The 16,377-nt window shown below is 36.2% G+C and overlaps 3 protein-coding genes across 11 annotated transcripts; 2 read left to right on the forward strand and 1 right to left on the reverse strand.

Moving 5' to 3' along the window:
* Nucleotides 1–50: 50 nt before the first annotated feature.
* Nucleotides 51–2,635, reverse strand: LOC106180501 (DNA-directed RNA polymerases I and III subunit RPAC2). Its single transcript, XM_013564498.3, has 5 exons — nt 2,474–2,635; nt 2,112–2,212; nt 1,729–1,805; nt 1,365–1,444; nt 51–1,012 (listed from the first exon to the last, which is right to left on the reverse strand). The coding sequence occupies exons 1-5, from the start codon at nt 2,495–2,497 to the stop codon at nt 953–955; spliced, it is 342 nt and encodes a 113-aa protein (XP_013419952.2). The 5' UTR covers nt 2,498–2,635; the 3' UTR covers nt 51–952.
* Nucleotides 2,636–2,719: 84 nt separating this feature from the next.
* On the forward strand, nt 2,720–10,369 carry LOC106180498 (vesicle-associated membrane protein 7-like). Its single transcript, XM_087009861.1, has 9 exons — nt 2,720–2,887; nt 4,207–4,397; nt 4,738–4,795; nt 5,282–5,331; nt 5,683–5,770; nt 6,602–6,734; nt 7,245–7,312; nt 7,961–8,053; nt 8,358–10,369. Exons 2-9 carry the CDS (start codon nt 4,252–4,254, stop codon nt 8,424–8,426), a joined length of 705 nt encoding a protein of 234 aa, XP_086865987.1. The 5' UTR covers nt 2,720–2,887; nt 4,207–4,251; the 3' UTR covers nt 8,427–10,369.
* A 1,002-nt stretch (nt 10,370–11,371) lies between these two features.
* On the forward strand, nt 11,372–16,281 carry LOC106180509 (lewis-type alpha-(1,3)-fucosyltransferase). 9 transcript variants are annotated; one of them, XM_013564512.3, is made up of 3 exons: nt 11,431–11,545; nt 13,921–13,957; nt 14,617–16,281. In XM_013564512.3, the coding sequence occupies exon 3, from the start codon at nt 14,661–14,663 to the stop codon at nt 15,876–15,878; it is 1,218 nt and encodes a 405-aa protein (XP_013419966.2). In that variant the 5' UTR covers nt 11,431–11,545; nt 13,921–13,957; nt 14,617–14,660; the 3' UTR covers nt 15,879–16,281. The 9 variants fall into 9 exon arrangements, with proteins under 9 accessions (XP_013419972.2, XP_013419966.2, XP_086865989.1 ...); XM_087009863.1 differs by lacking the exon at nt 11,431–11,545 and adding an exon at nt 12,859–13,179 and having other exon boundaries at nt 13,921–14,029; XM_013564509.3 differs by lacking the exon at nt 11,431–11,545 and adding an exon at nt 12,859–13,179.
* Nucleotides 16,282–16,377: the final 96 nt, after the last annotated feature.

Consider the following 16,377-nt stretch of genomic DNA (forward strand, 5'->3'; position numbering starts at 1 on the left):
TAATTGCCTTAACCGAGTTTTAAAAAGCTTTTGAAAATGGCAACCAGAGGTCAAGTTTGCAACTGTACATCATTCAGATGTGTTTATTGGTTTCTCAAGTATTCATAACATAGGCTAAGTTCATGAATGATCTAAATTTTTTTGGTCTTGAATCTTGATGAACAGTAAAAAAGTGTCCAGCACTCAACTTCTACTTAACTGAAAATTAATGAAAAATTTATGCACGAAAAACCTACAAAACAACATATTGGCCTTCCATCATATAAGATATTTAACATCCATGTTACGTTAAGTATTGATGCTTGTTAATATTGGAAGGTTTGAAATTAAAAAAAAAAAAAAAAAAAACATCTCCTACTCCTTTCTAATTGCCTTCTGCTTTACTCCCCATTACTGTATACCGAGTATCTATAATTACCAAAATTCCCAAACATTCATGAACGAAAACATGAAAAAATATTGTATACAAAAGAACACATGACCTGTCATTTAAACGAGAAATGTCATATGATAGTGTCAAATTCTTTATGCCTCAATATACACCTACTAAGCTACAACAGAAGTCTAAGAAAATATCTGTTTTTAAACTGAGGTTATTGTGGAAGAATCTTGTTCACTATTCAGTCATAAATGTAGTATTACAATTGTTTGTGGCCTGCAGTCAAAGTCTCCAATTCTATGTGCCAGTCTTATCACCGTAACAAATGAGATGAAATTCCAAGCAGATGCATAGTGCACAGGTTTAAGGAGTCAATGTCTCACAATGCACTATTTGCAAAGGAATGGCTTCTCTAACTTCCACAGATAGCAACTCTGTACTGAACTGTTACTGAGAACCCTCTGTTCAAATATTTAGACAGACTATTTCAAAGAAAACTTCAAAGACTAGCAAAATGTCTTATATGACAGTCTGCAATTTTACTGTCCATAGTCTTCCTCCTTAGACTGCACATCAACTTGTGTCCATAGGCTCCCCACTGCCTTGTTCTCTCTTGAAGTTGTTCACTGTTGTCTGAAAGAAAAAATGTATCTTGAGATTCAGAGGCACAAAAAGAGTATCATTATGTCGAAATTTTTATCTAGAGATTCATTTGCAAATTTGAAAATGATTTATTTAATAATACATTGTCAAATTCATTTAAGAAAATCATGCCTTACGAAGACAGTGAATCAATTATCAATGATGCTAAATAATTTCAATGTTACATGTTAGATATCTTGAATTCCTCTAAAAATTACAATATATTAGCAATAGTAAGCACTGAAATAAAAAGAAAAAACTGACAAAAACTTTTAAGTTATTAGATTAACAATAATTAAGAGTTTGAGCATAGGATGTATGGCAAGCAATGTAGAAGTGTCACCTCAAATGTTGTCAGGACATGTTCACACACTGCGGTCAACTCCACGAGTCCTCTTCGTAAGACATCTACAGCAGGTGGCCCTGCAATGAGAATTGACAAACCTGGTGTGAAAAAGTGATGGACCAAGTCTAGGAGTTTGCTGAGTACAGTTCATGCAGGGTAATGAAAAATGGCTGTTTTATTACTCACATAAACTGTTATATAATAACTGTACCCAGAAATAATAACAATTGGAATTACATATGTCAAATATTAAAAAAAATGTTTCTAAATCTCCACAATGGTTTACATATGGAAATATGATAATAATTAACTTTTGTGAAAATCAAATGTTTTTTGTTAATATTTAAGGAATCCTACATACCATTTGTCTGTATTCGTAAATTTATCTTGCTTTCTGATGGATGGGGAACACTGTACCCACAAAACTGAACTTCTGGGCTGGATATAAAGAAATGGTTTAAAATCATAAATAATAATAGTTTAAGGATAAAAAAATTGGGTTTCAAAGTACCGTAAAAAATAAAAGCTGCAAGGCAACATACACAAGCTTTCTAGTTTTCCTGCCATGATCTTATGTTTGAAAGTTAGCCTGCATACCATAACATGTAAACATTATATAAGTATAAAGGATAACACTAACAGTAAAATTTATTTATCTGTATGATACCAAAGAGGTCTAGGGTAAATAATGCATCTTTCTTCTACATAAAACCACTGACAGTCAGTGACACAGGTTAAACTTACTTCTTCATTATGATATATCTGAGTGAATTTCCCAAAGTATGGTCTTCATTGTGCATCACAAATGTCCTGCAGGTTTCATCCTCTGGGTTCTCTGGCTCCACCTTAAATAAAAAAATTAATAAATAAATTTAAATTCTCCACAAATATATGAGCATTGCAAACTGTAATATTTTGAAGAATCAGCAGGTTGTCGATCCTGATTTTAAAGAAATCCTACATATGTACCAGATTATTATTATTATCTCAAAAATCCTCAGACCCACACATTACCAATTTCAGCTCCTTGCATAAAATGATTTCAGACTGAATAAGCTTAATTAATTTTTACATACATTCACGCACAATTTGTGTTTGATACTTACAACTTCCAGTCGACCAACTTCCATGCCTTCTCTCACCTTGACCTTCAATGACACACACCATAAATTTGATCCTTATCAGAAATGTGAAAATATTGTTGCACTATGCAATAAAATAAGACAAGTACTAACAAATTCTTTATCGAAATTTACATAAATTTACTATAATTCTAATAAATATATTGCTGTAAACCATGTCGGAAAAAATAAATTAGAATCAAATATTTATATATTTACGCGCGGCTACTGCTACAAACTCATGTGATGATGACGTCAGAAGAAAACAAGACAGAGAGCGCAGAAGGAAGGAAGACCCTGTGAACACAAACTTTACTCAGTTTTTTGGTACTCTTAAGAACTGCCGTGGGTGCTTCATAGTACCAGTTAAGACGGGAAAGTCAAGGACTGAAGTTAAGTGTAAGTCACATACACATACAGTCTAAGCCTTGTAATTGAACCACAAAATAAGATTTGGAGCTAAATTATAATGATAAATGTCCCAGTAGAAACTTTGTCATTATGACTGTGAATGAATTTGACGCAAGATTAATGTGCACCACAAATCTTATATATCTGAAGTGGTCTGAAAACCCAAGCAAAGAACAGCTATTTCATCGTGCACATGACTTGCGGGGTTGCTCAGTTTTTGTTATAGTACAGCAATTGTTCAGCATATTGTGCTGTAGCTCGTTTAACATTGGATGGCTATGACCACGCTCGGCTGTCACCTTGATTGGATAGTAAACGGTTGTCGTAAAATCGCTAAATGATATTAAAACCGGGTTCATAAACTTGAAAACCACCAAGGACAACCTTGGACTGCCACATTAATCCAATACAATGCAAAAATAAACTATAACAAGTGGTTAAAGTCTTCAAACCGAATGTCGTAAAGTCCCCATATACCTCCATAGAGACAATAAAATAGAGTTAGCTTGTGAAACAAGAATCCACCAACTTAAACATAATAATGGAAATGAAATACTGCAGGGCATTCCACCTCTGATGTTTATTTCGGTCCACTCTAACCTCCAATTAAGAAAAAGAAGCCATGCCATTGGACAATACGACCTCTGCGGTTACGTCATTTCCTGAATTGGATTGTGGAGAGGACCGAAATAAACATCAGAGGTGGAATTTTGATTTACGGTTTGATTGTGCATATGCCATGCACGGAATTTACAAACGAGCGAGGGGATGATGTAGCCTGCAGTATTTGCGGTAAGCGTGCCAAGTTTTAGGCCGCTCCGATGCCCGTCAGTATTTTATTTCGATTATTATGTTTAAGTTGGTGGATTCTTGTTTCACAAACTTACTCTATTTTATTGTCTCTATGGAGGTATATGGGGACTTAACGACATTCGGTTTGAAGGCTTTAACCACTTGTTATAGTTTATTTTTGCATTGTATTGGATTAATATGGCAGTCCAAGGTTGTCCTTGGTGGTTTTCAAGTTTATGAACCCGGTTTTAATATCATTTAGCGATTTTACGACAACCGTTTACTATCCAATCAAGGTGACAGCCGAGCGTGGCTATGACCTGTGCACATTGGCATATTTGTAAGATATTGATTTGTAGTGTGCTAATGCAAAACATTTAAAATGCTTTGGATTATTAAGGCATAATATAGACACATGGAAAGTATTTCCTAATTTACAGTTCACTTAAGTTTTGGTACATGAAAGTCTGCCATAGAAATGATGACGGCAGTGGATCTGTTTGAAAACTTTTCAGGTTGTATGTATAGAAAAGAGACATAAAGGCCAATTTTACTGCAAGATGCCTCTCCTGTTTGCTGTTGTTGCGAGGGGAAATACAGTGCTGGCCAAATATGCAGGATGTGCTGGAAACTTCACTGAAGTCACAGATCAAATTCTGAGCAAAATTTCCCCAGAAAATGCCAAGCTTACATACTCACATGGCAGGTAAGTCTTCAAATTATCCTCAAATGAATTCCATCTCATGAAAATCTTTGTTTTTTTTATGGTATTCAGTTTATGACTTTAATTATAATAGTGAAGTAATAAAATATTTCTTGAAAGTTTCAGTTGTATAAAAGAGCTGACAGCTGTTATTAAAACAACATGTTCTCATTCTGTTTCTTGAAATTGAAATTATTATATGGTCATTATGACTCAAATGATATTTCTTATTTTGAAGCTATTTTATGCTTTGGAAAATCCCATGTTCTGTCTGCTTTTTAATTTATGTAAAATTTACTGTTTTAATCTGAACTGCTGTCATTTTTGTTTTCTTCCGTTTCAGCTACCTTTTCCACTATGTATCAGAAGACAGAATAATCTATCTTTGTATAACAGATGATGTGAGTATACTAAAACATAGATACCATGTTATAGGTTATAGATACCATGATAATAGAAGTTCATCAGTTGAGTCATAAAGTCAAAAACTTAACAACTGAAGAAAGTGACAGGTGTTAATGCCAGGGCAATTTCATCTTTAAATGATAAGACATTTACTTTAAAAGACAACAGTTTTTTACTATGGTTGAAAATAAATAAGACGTTATTATTATGTTACGCCAAAAGTTGGAAAACCGTTTATTTGGCTGAAGTCAACAGTAGTAGAAATACCCTAGACATGAATGTTTTGTATTAATATTGCACTATGTCACTGGTAATTGATGCTGTGAATAATATCAAATTCCTAATGGAATAGGCATAATTTTACAATTTTTTGACTTATTATTGAACAATAATATTATGACACATTGACAAGCCAGACTTTCTTTATTTCTGCTCCCTTTCCCTTTAAAAAATATTAAATTTAAGATTTTTCACATTTTTAGGATTTTGACAGAAGCAGAGCTTTTTTATTTTTGAATGACATCAAGAGGAAGTATGTACCCCTTGACAACATGCTGCAAGAACTTTCAGATTCAAACAGTAGTTTAGGATTCTTTTATCTGATCAGTCAGCTAGGAGAATGTTGTTTAAATGTGAAAAAAGAATATTGATAGAAATACATAGTAGACAAGTATTGCTAAGAATTTCTTTAGCAAGTAGTCTGTTTGAGAGTTCAGAATTTACAAATAGTGAAATGAATATATCAAAAGCACTGCAGTAGGTTGTTAAAGTGTTTTGCCAAATGTGACGTTATTAGGCAAAGCAACAAATGTTGTGACATGAGATGTAGATTTTATGTATGTGAAGTTCCCTGAGAAATGCAACATATTATCTTATATTTCAGATTCCAGACTCAGTATGGCACGCGCTCACAGACAGCTCTGCCATACGCAATGAACAGTGAATTTTCCAGGGTTTTAGCTGCCCTTATGGTAAGTCAACAGTGAGTCTTTCAGTATTAACTGCCCTTATGGTAAGTCAACAGTGAGTCTTTCAGTATTAACTGCCCTTATGGTAAGTCAACAGTGAGTCTTCCAGTATTAGCTGCCCTTATGGTCAGTCAATAGTGAGTTTTCCAGTATTAGCTGCCCTTATGGTAAGTCAACAGTGAGTCTTCCAATATTAGCTGCCCTTATGGTCAGTCAGTAGTGAGTTTTCCAGTATTAGCTGCCCTTATGGTCAGTCAATAGTGAGTTTTCCAGTATTAGCTGCCCTTATGGTCAGTGAACAGTGAGTCTTCCAGTATTAGCTGCCCTTATGGTCAGTCAACAGTGAGTCTTTCAGTATTAGTTGCCCTTATGGTAAGTCAATGGTGAGTCTTTCAGCATAAGCTGTCCTTATGGCAAGTCAACAGTGAGTCTTTTAGTATTAGCTGTCCTTATGGTAAGTCAGGTATTTGGCATGGAAATCTCCATCAAAACAAATTATAAATGAATTGAGGAATTCTTCAAATGCTTGTTTTGAATAATTTCTCAGTGCTGTCCAATGTCATCTGCAGCTTTTCCATTAGTTAGTTACTGTTAAAAAACTTTATAAATACATCTTGTAGCAGACATAGGGAAAACCGTCAGTCAAAAATCACCGGAAAAGCCACAGTTCTTTTTGAAGGAGACATCTGATATCAACATAGCCTGTGTCTGTTCATGTTGCTGAAGCAGGAGCTGAAGTAACAGTCTTGTACTTTTTTTGTTGCAATAGTGTCTAGAAAAATCCTCTTTAAAGTATTTTCTGTTTTCTGTTACCATATTTTGACATATTTTCAGAAACACTACAGTGAGAACAGGCAAGCAGGTGCCTCAGCATCTGGGTACCAGGATGAGGAAGCAAATGTAGACAAAGTAGCAAAAGTTCAAGGTCAAGTGGATGAGCTCAAGGGAATTATGGTCAAGAATATAGGTATTTTTTTACAACTTCACAGGCCCCAAGATGGGATGGGTGAAAAGTTAGAAAGAACCACCCTTTTGGCTGGAAAATAGTCTACTCTGAATCCAAAATTGATGTAGCAGGTTCTATACCAATATTTTGAAAGTAATTATATGATTTTAACAAATTTTACAAATGTTAATTCTTATGCAGTTCTTGAAATTATATTTTAGAAAATGTTTAAATATCCAATGTCTTTCTTACAATTACCATTTTGTTTGTATTCTAAATGTACCATCCAACTTTTGGTTGTAAATAAATAAACATTATTATTGTATTATAATCAATACATATGTACTTTTTAGTAGTGAAAAGGCCCACTTTTCCAGAAAAGACACACCCATGCTCCATGTCCCTGTAAAATTGCTGGCTATCATTCAACAGCAACAGTTACTGTATAATTGTTGAAAGTTTGGGATAGAAGGTTAAATGGATGTCTTGTTCCAAATCTACTTATATTTGATAAGTATGTATTGTTTTCAGATAGTATGGTTTCACGAGGAGAGAGGCTGGAACTGCTTGTAGATAAAACAGAGGACTTAAGTTCCCATGTAAGTATGGTATTACAAGGAAAGAGGTTGGTATTGCTTGTAGATAAAACAGAGCATTTAGGTCCCCATGTAAGTATGGTATTACAAGGAAAGAGGCTGGAACTGCTTGTAGATAAAACAGAGGACGTAAGTTCCCATGTAAGTATGGTATTACAAGGAAAGAGGTTGGAATTGCTTGTAGATAAAACAGAGGACTTCAGTTTCCATGTAAGTATGGTATTACAAGGAGAAAGGTTGGAATTGCTTGTAGATAAAACGGAGGACTTTAGTTTCTATGTAAGGTAATTGCACCAACTTCAACTTAGGTTGCTAGTATTACAGATATTTAATGTATGGTATTCGGAAGAAAGAATTAAACTTTTAATTATTTGAAAAGTTCTTGGCAAAAGGAGAGCTGTTAGGTATCCCTTTTGTGTGTATCGGGTGAATGAGAATGGGTTTGGTGTGAAATTCACAGTACACCTTTACCACATCATAAAGAAACTGTTGAAGAGGGTAATTCAAACAACTTAACACAGTTACTCTACAATAGATTTTTTCTGAATGTCATTTGATTAAGATTAAGATTTGTAAAAAAAAAAAGCTTAAACAAAAAGTTTAAAAGAGGGTAACTTTGCTAGTTTTTTAATCTTTTGTTTTTACTTCCAGTCTGTTCAGTTTAGAAAATCTAGTCAGAATCTTGCAAGGTCACTGTGGTGGAAGAACGTAAAGATTACAATTGTTGTTGCAGTGATAGCTATTGTAAGTTACACATTTTGCCTTAACTTATTTTGGTAATGTTCAGTGTTTTATGTTTATGATTTTGGAATATTTTTCCACATTAATTTTTGTTAACTTGGCCAGTAACATTAAACCTCCCACAGCTACACTCTTTTTCTGGTTATTTTGAAAGTAAGTGTTTTGTTTGCTATCAAATATTTTACCACATATAGTAACAGACGCTATCTTTAAAAATATCTTAGTTTGGAATATATTTCATGGTTTGCATCCACTTAATTGTGGATGTGTTTTTTCTTTTTTATTGACTTAATACATTATTTTTCAGATTGTTTTGTACTTGATTGTATCATGGGCTTGCGGGGGATTGGATTGGCCTTGTACAAGGAAACAATGAACAATTACAGACACAAACTATTATTATATTATATAATATTGTTTCAACTGCCTCTCAGCAGGATGTGTATATTGAGAAGATATATGTTACTGTATGGGTCATAATATCACCTCATCTGTTTAAGGTTGTAAGATCTTAAAGGTCCATAAAATATTGGTTTCATTAACTGGGTGGTGACATAATAGAGAACTGTCTCTATATTCATGTTCTCATATATCCAGGATTTCTATTTGAATACCCTTGTAATATTATAATTACATTTGATGGCATTTATTCAAATGATGAACCATATTACAAAGTCCCAGAGTACATGGGTGGATTACTTCTTAAATGTGTTCAATTTGTTATATACAGTATATATACAGTATATAATATTCTGATATGAGTCTGGAATAGGAGTCAGCTTAGATTAAGACAGTTTTCACATTCCACCTATACTGCCTGTTTGTTACATGAAAAAGTTGAGTAAAAAATCCACAGCCGTTTTTCTGGTGTTAAAGGCATGACATGACAAAATGGAGCAGTGTTGGTGCAGTTCTGGTGAGCCTGTGATGTCATCATAGAGTGGTGCTCTAAGTAGTCCTACTAAGTTTTACAGTAATAATCTAGCAGACAATAAATGTGCCAAGAGACATGTACACCTGGAGGAATGTGAACTTAAATTTCGATCTGTAATTCTGTTACTTTTGACCCATAATTCTGTTACTTTTGATCTGCAGTTTTGTTATTTTTTATCTGTAAATCCATACCTGATATGTTTGCTGTTCACAGGGAGCCAGTACACCACCGGTACACTAATTTCAGATTGGTTGAGAAATCCTATTTAGTTTGTTATTATTATTGTTTGTTCAATACTGCGTCTTTTATCCTTTCTTCATAGAGAATATAGGTAATTTGAAAAGTAGTTGGTTCTGTTATTTTCTTACTAATATGTCAAGATCTCATATTGATATAGTTCTCTTTGGCGAGGCACGTATGTTAAAAGAGTAATTAAATCACGAATATTGCTAAATATGGAAAATAACTCTTCATTGACTCCTGTACCAGAGGATGTGCTCGTTTGGTGTAAGGTGTACGACAGACGGTGTAATGAGTCCTTGGTTTCTTTTACGTAAAACCGTTATTTGTAATCCACCATTCGTTTTATCTTTTTGTTACCATTTTGTATTGATTTCACTTCTGAAGAGAATAATTTACAATGGTTCAAAACAAATGCTCGTATGTCTTTATTTCAAGCTTATTATATGTAGATATTCTGTAGCATGTCTTTTTACAAAATTTAACCGCACAAGTGCGGTAGGTAAGTACTTGCAAAGATCGAAGTGGTGACTAGTTTAAATGATGTATCTATGAATAATGTTCTTTAGAAGCGAAAAATAAAGGACAGCGATGCAATCCTGCTGTAAAGCCAATACTGAAGCGTGAAATACTCACAAGACTCGCTCAAAATTGTAGGGTTTTGTGTATAGAACAAGGTAAAAGTGCCCTTTAATTAAGTAGCACAAAGTGTGGTACGGTTGCACAGCATGTGTGTGCAAAACTCTGAAAAATGGCATTCACATAGCGCCAGAGGTAGTATTATCTGCTATTGAAATGTTGAAAACAACTTGTAAAAATGTTAATTTATTATGTGTTTTTAATTGACTGGACTCGAAACGAAGTGTGAGTGAAATTTTTGAATTCGGGCCTGCAAACCAAGGCCTTGGGAGTAAAAGCCACCGTACACCACCAGAGCCAGTAGTTTGAACTGGACTGGCCCTTTCTAAAGAGACGAGGTTTTTAAGCGAGGCGTGTGAAAGTTGCGGCTGCGCATAAAACAAAAAATGAAAATGAATATATTTAAGAATGTCATGTTGCTTATTACTTCATTTCTAAAGAAATCGCTTGTCAGTCAAGAACGTAACGTTCTTCGTTTTGTTCAATAAATCTTTTGTTGCAGGGCATTATCTCGTTCATTTTATCTGTTAAAAAAAAAACGCATTCTTCCTTTTTGTGCCAAGAACTCAAAATGCATTCACGAAGCTTAATTAAGTATTTGAAGCACCACTTTTGCGATTTGCAAACACAACCCAGTTTCAATTCTTAATTTCATTTGCAGTTTGATCGCATTTCATAAACTAAACTGAAGTTTTCTATGCATTATGAAACCATTTACCTAGGCGCTCAATGTTAGTTTCAATTGCATAGGGGGAGATATGCAGTGATGTTAGGGAATTGGTGTTCATACACACAAGTGAAGAGATTATTTGGAAAATTGACACTTTAAAAAGTCATTTTACGCGACGTTGACACGGAGGAAAATCCAACCGTTTCTGCAATGTTTCATTGTGTCAGGATGATCCCAAGACGGTTTACGATTGTTGTTATTAAATCTATAGTGACGTGAGATTTTGGGGAAAAAAAGGCAGTTACATGTTCTAAGGCCAAGACTTACAAAAATGACGTTAAATACTTGTAACTTCACAGTGCAATATTCCTACGTACCTTAGCGGTCTATAGATAGATATCAACTGGAACAATTTTTTTCACCCAGTTTTACAAGGTTGGTTTGAACAAGAATATTTTGAAAATATTACCACGTTCCTCGCATAATTTGGACTCGATTTTCAACAACAACCTGACTTGACTTCCTTTTTATCGTAATGTGTCACACTGGGTTGAGGTGGTCTTAGTGACAGCCATAACGCCTGGAACCTATTACACAGATTGGATGGGACCGCATGTGTCAAATACTGTTTAATAACAAGGGGAGACGCTTACTTAAGCTCTCTGGAGTTTTCTGGGACTCAAGGTGCCATTCAGTTAAACTGAACAACAATATTTTGATTGTAACGAGTTTGACATTACACAACAATGATGCAATATCAACAAACCTGCACTTGTTACCTTTCCAGGCACAATTTACATATTGTCACCGCGTCACCCTATAACCTTGGATTTGTAAGCTGATACATCTAGCTAAACTAGGGCTAACCAAACCGGATTTTTAACTGAGAGCTTTGTCAAACTGTTACACATCTCGCTCATTTTATTCCATTGTCTTCTTGAAACATTGCGTAAAATACTTAGGCTCACTTCCCTTGGTCCTTACACCTGATATAGGCTATGCAGTGTTTGAGGTAAGGAGACGTGACGCAACGTAACGAACCATTATCTTGGCGCGTCGTGACGTAATTCGACAAGACGTTTTTTATTCACTCTATCTATAACCTTTACCTCCAAATTCATCAATCCATCTTATCGATTAGTATATAGGCTTAGTCTAAATGTCTTTTCTCCCGTCTCGTCCTAACCTTCTCAAACATTAATCATAAACGTCTACTCAATTATATCTCAGAGTGAGTAAGTTTGTGCGATATAGAGCACTATAAAAAAGCAAAATATTAGTAGGTGTGGGTAAACCTGGCTGACTAGATTGGCAAGCCAAAAAGCCGTCTTGGGTCATTAATTGTTAACGTAGGGTTGTGTTACATTGCAATAACTGGGGTTTTTCAACTCAAATGAACAGAAGGATTCCTGATATTTACGCTTTGTACAAGTTAAACGTGAGAACTGTGTTCTTTGGGGAAACCTTACTGGCATTATGTGCACCTCGTGAAAAGCTGTAACTGGTATTGATTAATCACATTATTCAAACTTAAGAAGCAGTGGCCGTGTGCTCCGAGGTGAGATTTATCACGTTCACTTCTTCGTGTACCGACTGGCTAGTGCAAATGAGGATAATGAGCCTATACATACATTTTTGAATATAGGGTAAAGAAAGAGCTTCGATAAGAGACTGGGTCAATTAATGTTACTGCCCGTTCTTTTCATTATCTATATCTGAATTGTTCTGTTTTTTTTAAATAAGAACTGTTGATGAGGTATATTGCTGTATGCACATCACGAAAGTAATTTTAAGTTATAGCTTTATATATATATATATATATATATATATATATATATATATATATATATATATATATATATATATATATATTAGAAATTTGGGAGTAGTTTATTTAATTGTCTCTAACCAAAAAAGAAACTAGAAATATACAGTAGTTGGGATTTTGTGATTTTTTTCTATATGTTACAGACCTGTATCATTTTTCATTAATTACCTACTGAATTAAAACAGAGGACGCATTCCTTGTATTAAGCGTACGCTGTGCATTCAGTAGCTTGCATTGCTGGTATTAAAACTAAATCTACAACTAGTCAACCGTGACACGTCAAACTTTACCTCATTGCATAAAACAACTCTTATCAGGCGTCAAGTCCTGCACCACTTATATGTAATATGCAAACATACATAGGTTACATGTAATTATGAGATAACGATACAGAGAGAGGGGGGGAGATTAAACAAGTACATGGTTAATAAAAGGCAAACCACGAATTTTACGAACGCGCATTCCCCCCCCTACCTTCATCGACACGGCTTCGCGCTTACTCCCGAATTCAAAGATTATTTAAACAAAACGTGCTTGAAATATTTGAACATCTCAAATTGCGCTACTACCTTTTACGCCGCACCAGATTTTGGGGTTGGTCTGAAAATGGATGGGAGGCGTGACGTAGAGAGATTAAAAACCACCTCGTCACCTTTTGCGGTGGGGTGCATACTAACTGTGCCACAGCAGACAGTCGAGCACATGTCTTTCAGGTACAAGGTCGATTGGAGGCTGTGGGACTCTTTTTCATTTGAAAGTAAGTCTCAGCTAGCTAGTCTGTATACTTAGGCCCACTTCCTTGGTGGCAGAGCAAGCAGGTAAAAATTATTTTCGATTAATGTACAAATGCATGTTCGCCGATATGAGAGAGAGAGAGAGAGAGAGAGACAGAGAGGGAGAGAGGTAGAGTGCTGTTTCTGTGACAGAAGTACAATATTGCCGAAAGCCAGTTAGGTGTCTGTACATAACAATGTGATAGTGCCGTCTGCCCACGCGTGCAAGATCTTATAATCGTAATCTACTTTTTAATGATTGCACTGCGACTTAGTACGATAATAACGCAATCGCCTGAAAATGTTATAAGTCTTAATGTACTGAATCTTAGTTGCCATATAAACGGAAGCTATAAATCACAGGAGTGTAATCACGTGTAAAATGCACTCCTGTAATTAGTCACCTTTAGGCGGAGCGTCTGACAGTAACACCATCTGATGCATACTGTTTAGCACAGCATACCTAGACCGCCGTTAAATACATATACGACCAATATGTATATAAATACATACCACCCACAGTAAATAGTTACAGATAACAAAACAGTAGTAGTAGTTTAAATTTTAACTTCAGATTATTTCGCCCCCGCGCTTTTCACCCACTTGAATTTTTCCTGACTGAGTGAGCAAGTATCTCTAATACAGCGTGTGATTAAGAGCAATCAGACGCAGATCGCCGTTTAACACATTTCTTATCTTCCTCCGCCTAAAGTAATACATATTCCTATTTGAACATACTTTCACGAGGCTAACGCATTATAACATTTTACTTTGCATCTGTTATAGAGGCCCCAGTGAACAGCTGAACCAGTCCAAGATATAGGTTAGTGTTTGGAAGGCCTAGATGCAGTGGTAATATTGATTGTTTGGTCTGCCTTATTGGTGTTTGTTTTTGGTAAGTGCGTGCTGATCACGATTTGCACTTCTGTTCGTGATGTACTGTATGAGACACGCAGGTGCTCCCCTTACCTGAGGACAACACGCTGACATAGCCAGTATATATCGGGCGATGAGGGTGAAGGGTGGCAGGGAGGACCCCGAGGTTCAAAGGACACGACAATCTTACCTCTCCACTCCCAGTGCGTGACTCTGTTGTTTCCAGCATCCTTGTAGCTCAGGGTGCTAGCAGGGAGGGGGGGGGGGGTGAAGGGGGGCGTAGGGATAGAAAAAAAGAGAGCGTCTCGCTTAGTTCGACATAAATTGAGACAGGAGTTATGTGAGCTTAAGTGGAGCTCATGTCCGACCCCACGAAGATAGATCTTTGTGAGAGGCAGGGGTTTTCCCCCGGTATCCCGTTCTGAATATTATTCTTTAGCTCTGGGGGTTGCAGCGAAGATGCGCAGGTGCTGGGAAAGGTCATCCGTTAGATTTCTTTCATTATTGATGATCCATATAGCTGTTATAAATAGGCTTTATTCGCCTCCTGTCTGAGGATGGCACTTTGCAAACTTGTTACCGGTGTTTACCTCTTTATTTTTCCAGGGTTTCAGTCCTGATCTCACATCTCATAGAGTGCGTGGTGAGGAATGAAAACATTTGTATCATTTCGAGTTTGCTTCTGGATATTGGGGACGTGGGTCGTGGTCTCAGTGATTTTGATTGCCTGGTCTTTAACAGAATTCACGAAATATAGCACCAACTCAGAACTACAAGATCAAGGACGCCTGCAGCATGGGGAAGTAGATGAAACGCCGGATCCTAACAAAAACTACAAGAAAATTATATTGCTATGGGGAGAAACGTTTAAAAAGGCAATGCAACTCGCTAATTTGCAAAATGGAGACTTTTTAGACAATTTCAAGTGCAAGAGCACATCATGCGAATTTACTACAGACAAGTCTGTTTTAGAGAATGCAAATGCTGTGATATTTGACGGGAATAATTTGCCAGAGTCACCCCCCGCGAAGAAGAAGCATCATGTATGGATTTTTTATTCAAATGAACCGCCAAAGAGAAACGCGAGGGACAATCTTAAGAACTGGCGTAATGCCTTTAATTTGACGATGACGTATAAGAGAGACTCCAATATACGATTCCGTTTAGGAAACTTTACCAGAAGGCGCCAAAGTTTAAGTAAGAAGTATAATTCATGTGGGAGTAAGAAGAGGTCTGTTGCCTGGATTAACGACGACTGCGTCACACAAAGCAAACGCGAAGAATACGTGAAGCAGCTGCAGAAGCACATTAAAGTTGATATTTTTGGTAAATGTGGCGATTATCTCAATTGTTCTTTATCCCATGGGAGGCAGCAAAAGAATGGACAACACATCGATTTTTCCAACGATGACCGCGAGCGAACACAAACTTGTATGCAGCACATAGAGCAACACTACAGATTCTATCTGTCATTCGAAGAACAACTATGTCAGGATTACGTAGCCCCTGAACTTTTTGAAACGCTTCAACAGGATGTCATACCAGTCATCCGCAGCGGTGCCAATCTGAACGCCCTGGACGCGCCGTATTCCTTTATCAATACAAAGGATTTCAAAACACCTGCCCGTTTGGCGAAATATTTAAACTTTCTGGATAAAAATCCAAGGAAATGTGATCAATATTTTGAGTGGAAGAACAAGTACATTGCCACGGCGAACAGGGCCATGTTTAGTGGCGCCCACTGGTGTGAACTGTGCGCCAAACTCAACCAGGCTCATGGCAGACGAACGTTTCACACCACTTTGGAGAACTGGTGGGCACACAACACGAACTGCAGAGATCCCGACGATCTCTACGTGTTGATATAGACAAATGCGTCTTTTTTCATCTTTCTTTGTTATTGCTCATTTTGTATCTTTTATAAATGGAAGTGTGCGGTTGCAGTGCTCAGTTTGAGGATAACCACATGGACGGTCGATCTCCTGTGCTTTACTTTTTATGTGCGCGACAACGAATAAAAATATTTAGCAAGCTTTTTAAGAATGCATTTAAAGTACAATTTCTTTTAATTAAAAAAAAAAGGAAAAAAAGCCTTCGTACCAGATTACTGGCATCGATTGCAACCGAAAGCTTCTGTCCAAGTTTCCTTCTCTGAGTTTTTATTAACAAAGCATTCATTTAGACCTTATTGAATGATGTTATGCTTTCCGTTTTTTCTTTTGACATCAACTGGTTTTAAATCGGTTGAAATAAAGCACAATAAGCTTCGTATGCCTCTTTTACAGAAAATGCAAAAAAAGTTAAAAACCAATACATTTTTATCCTTTTTGAAGGAAACAGACGTTGCTTCGCTAACACCCCCTCCAA

This window comes from Lingula anatina, chromosome 3 (genome assembly GCF_051362555.1).
Source record: "Lingula anatina isolate TDL-2025a chromosome 3, LinAna3.0, whole genome shotgun sequence".
Taxonomy (NCBI): domain Eukaryota; kingdom Metazoa; phylum Brachiopoda; class Lingulata; order Lingulida; family Lingulidae; genus Lingula; species Lingula anatina.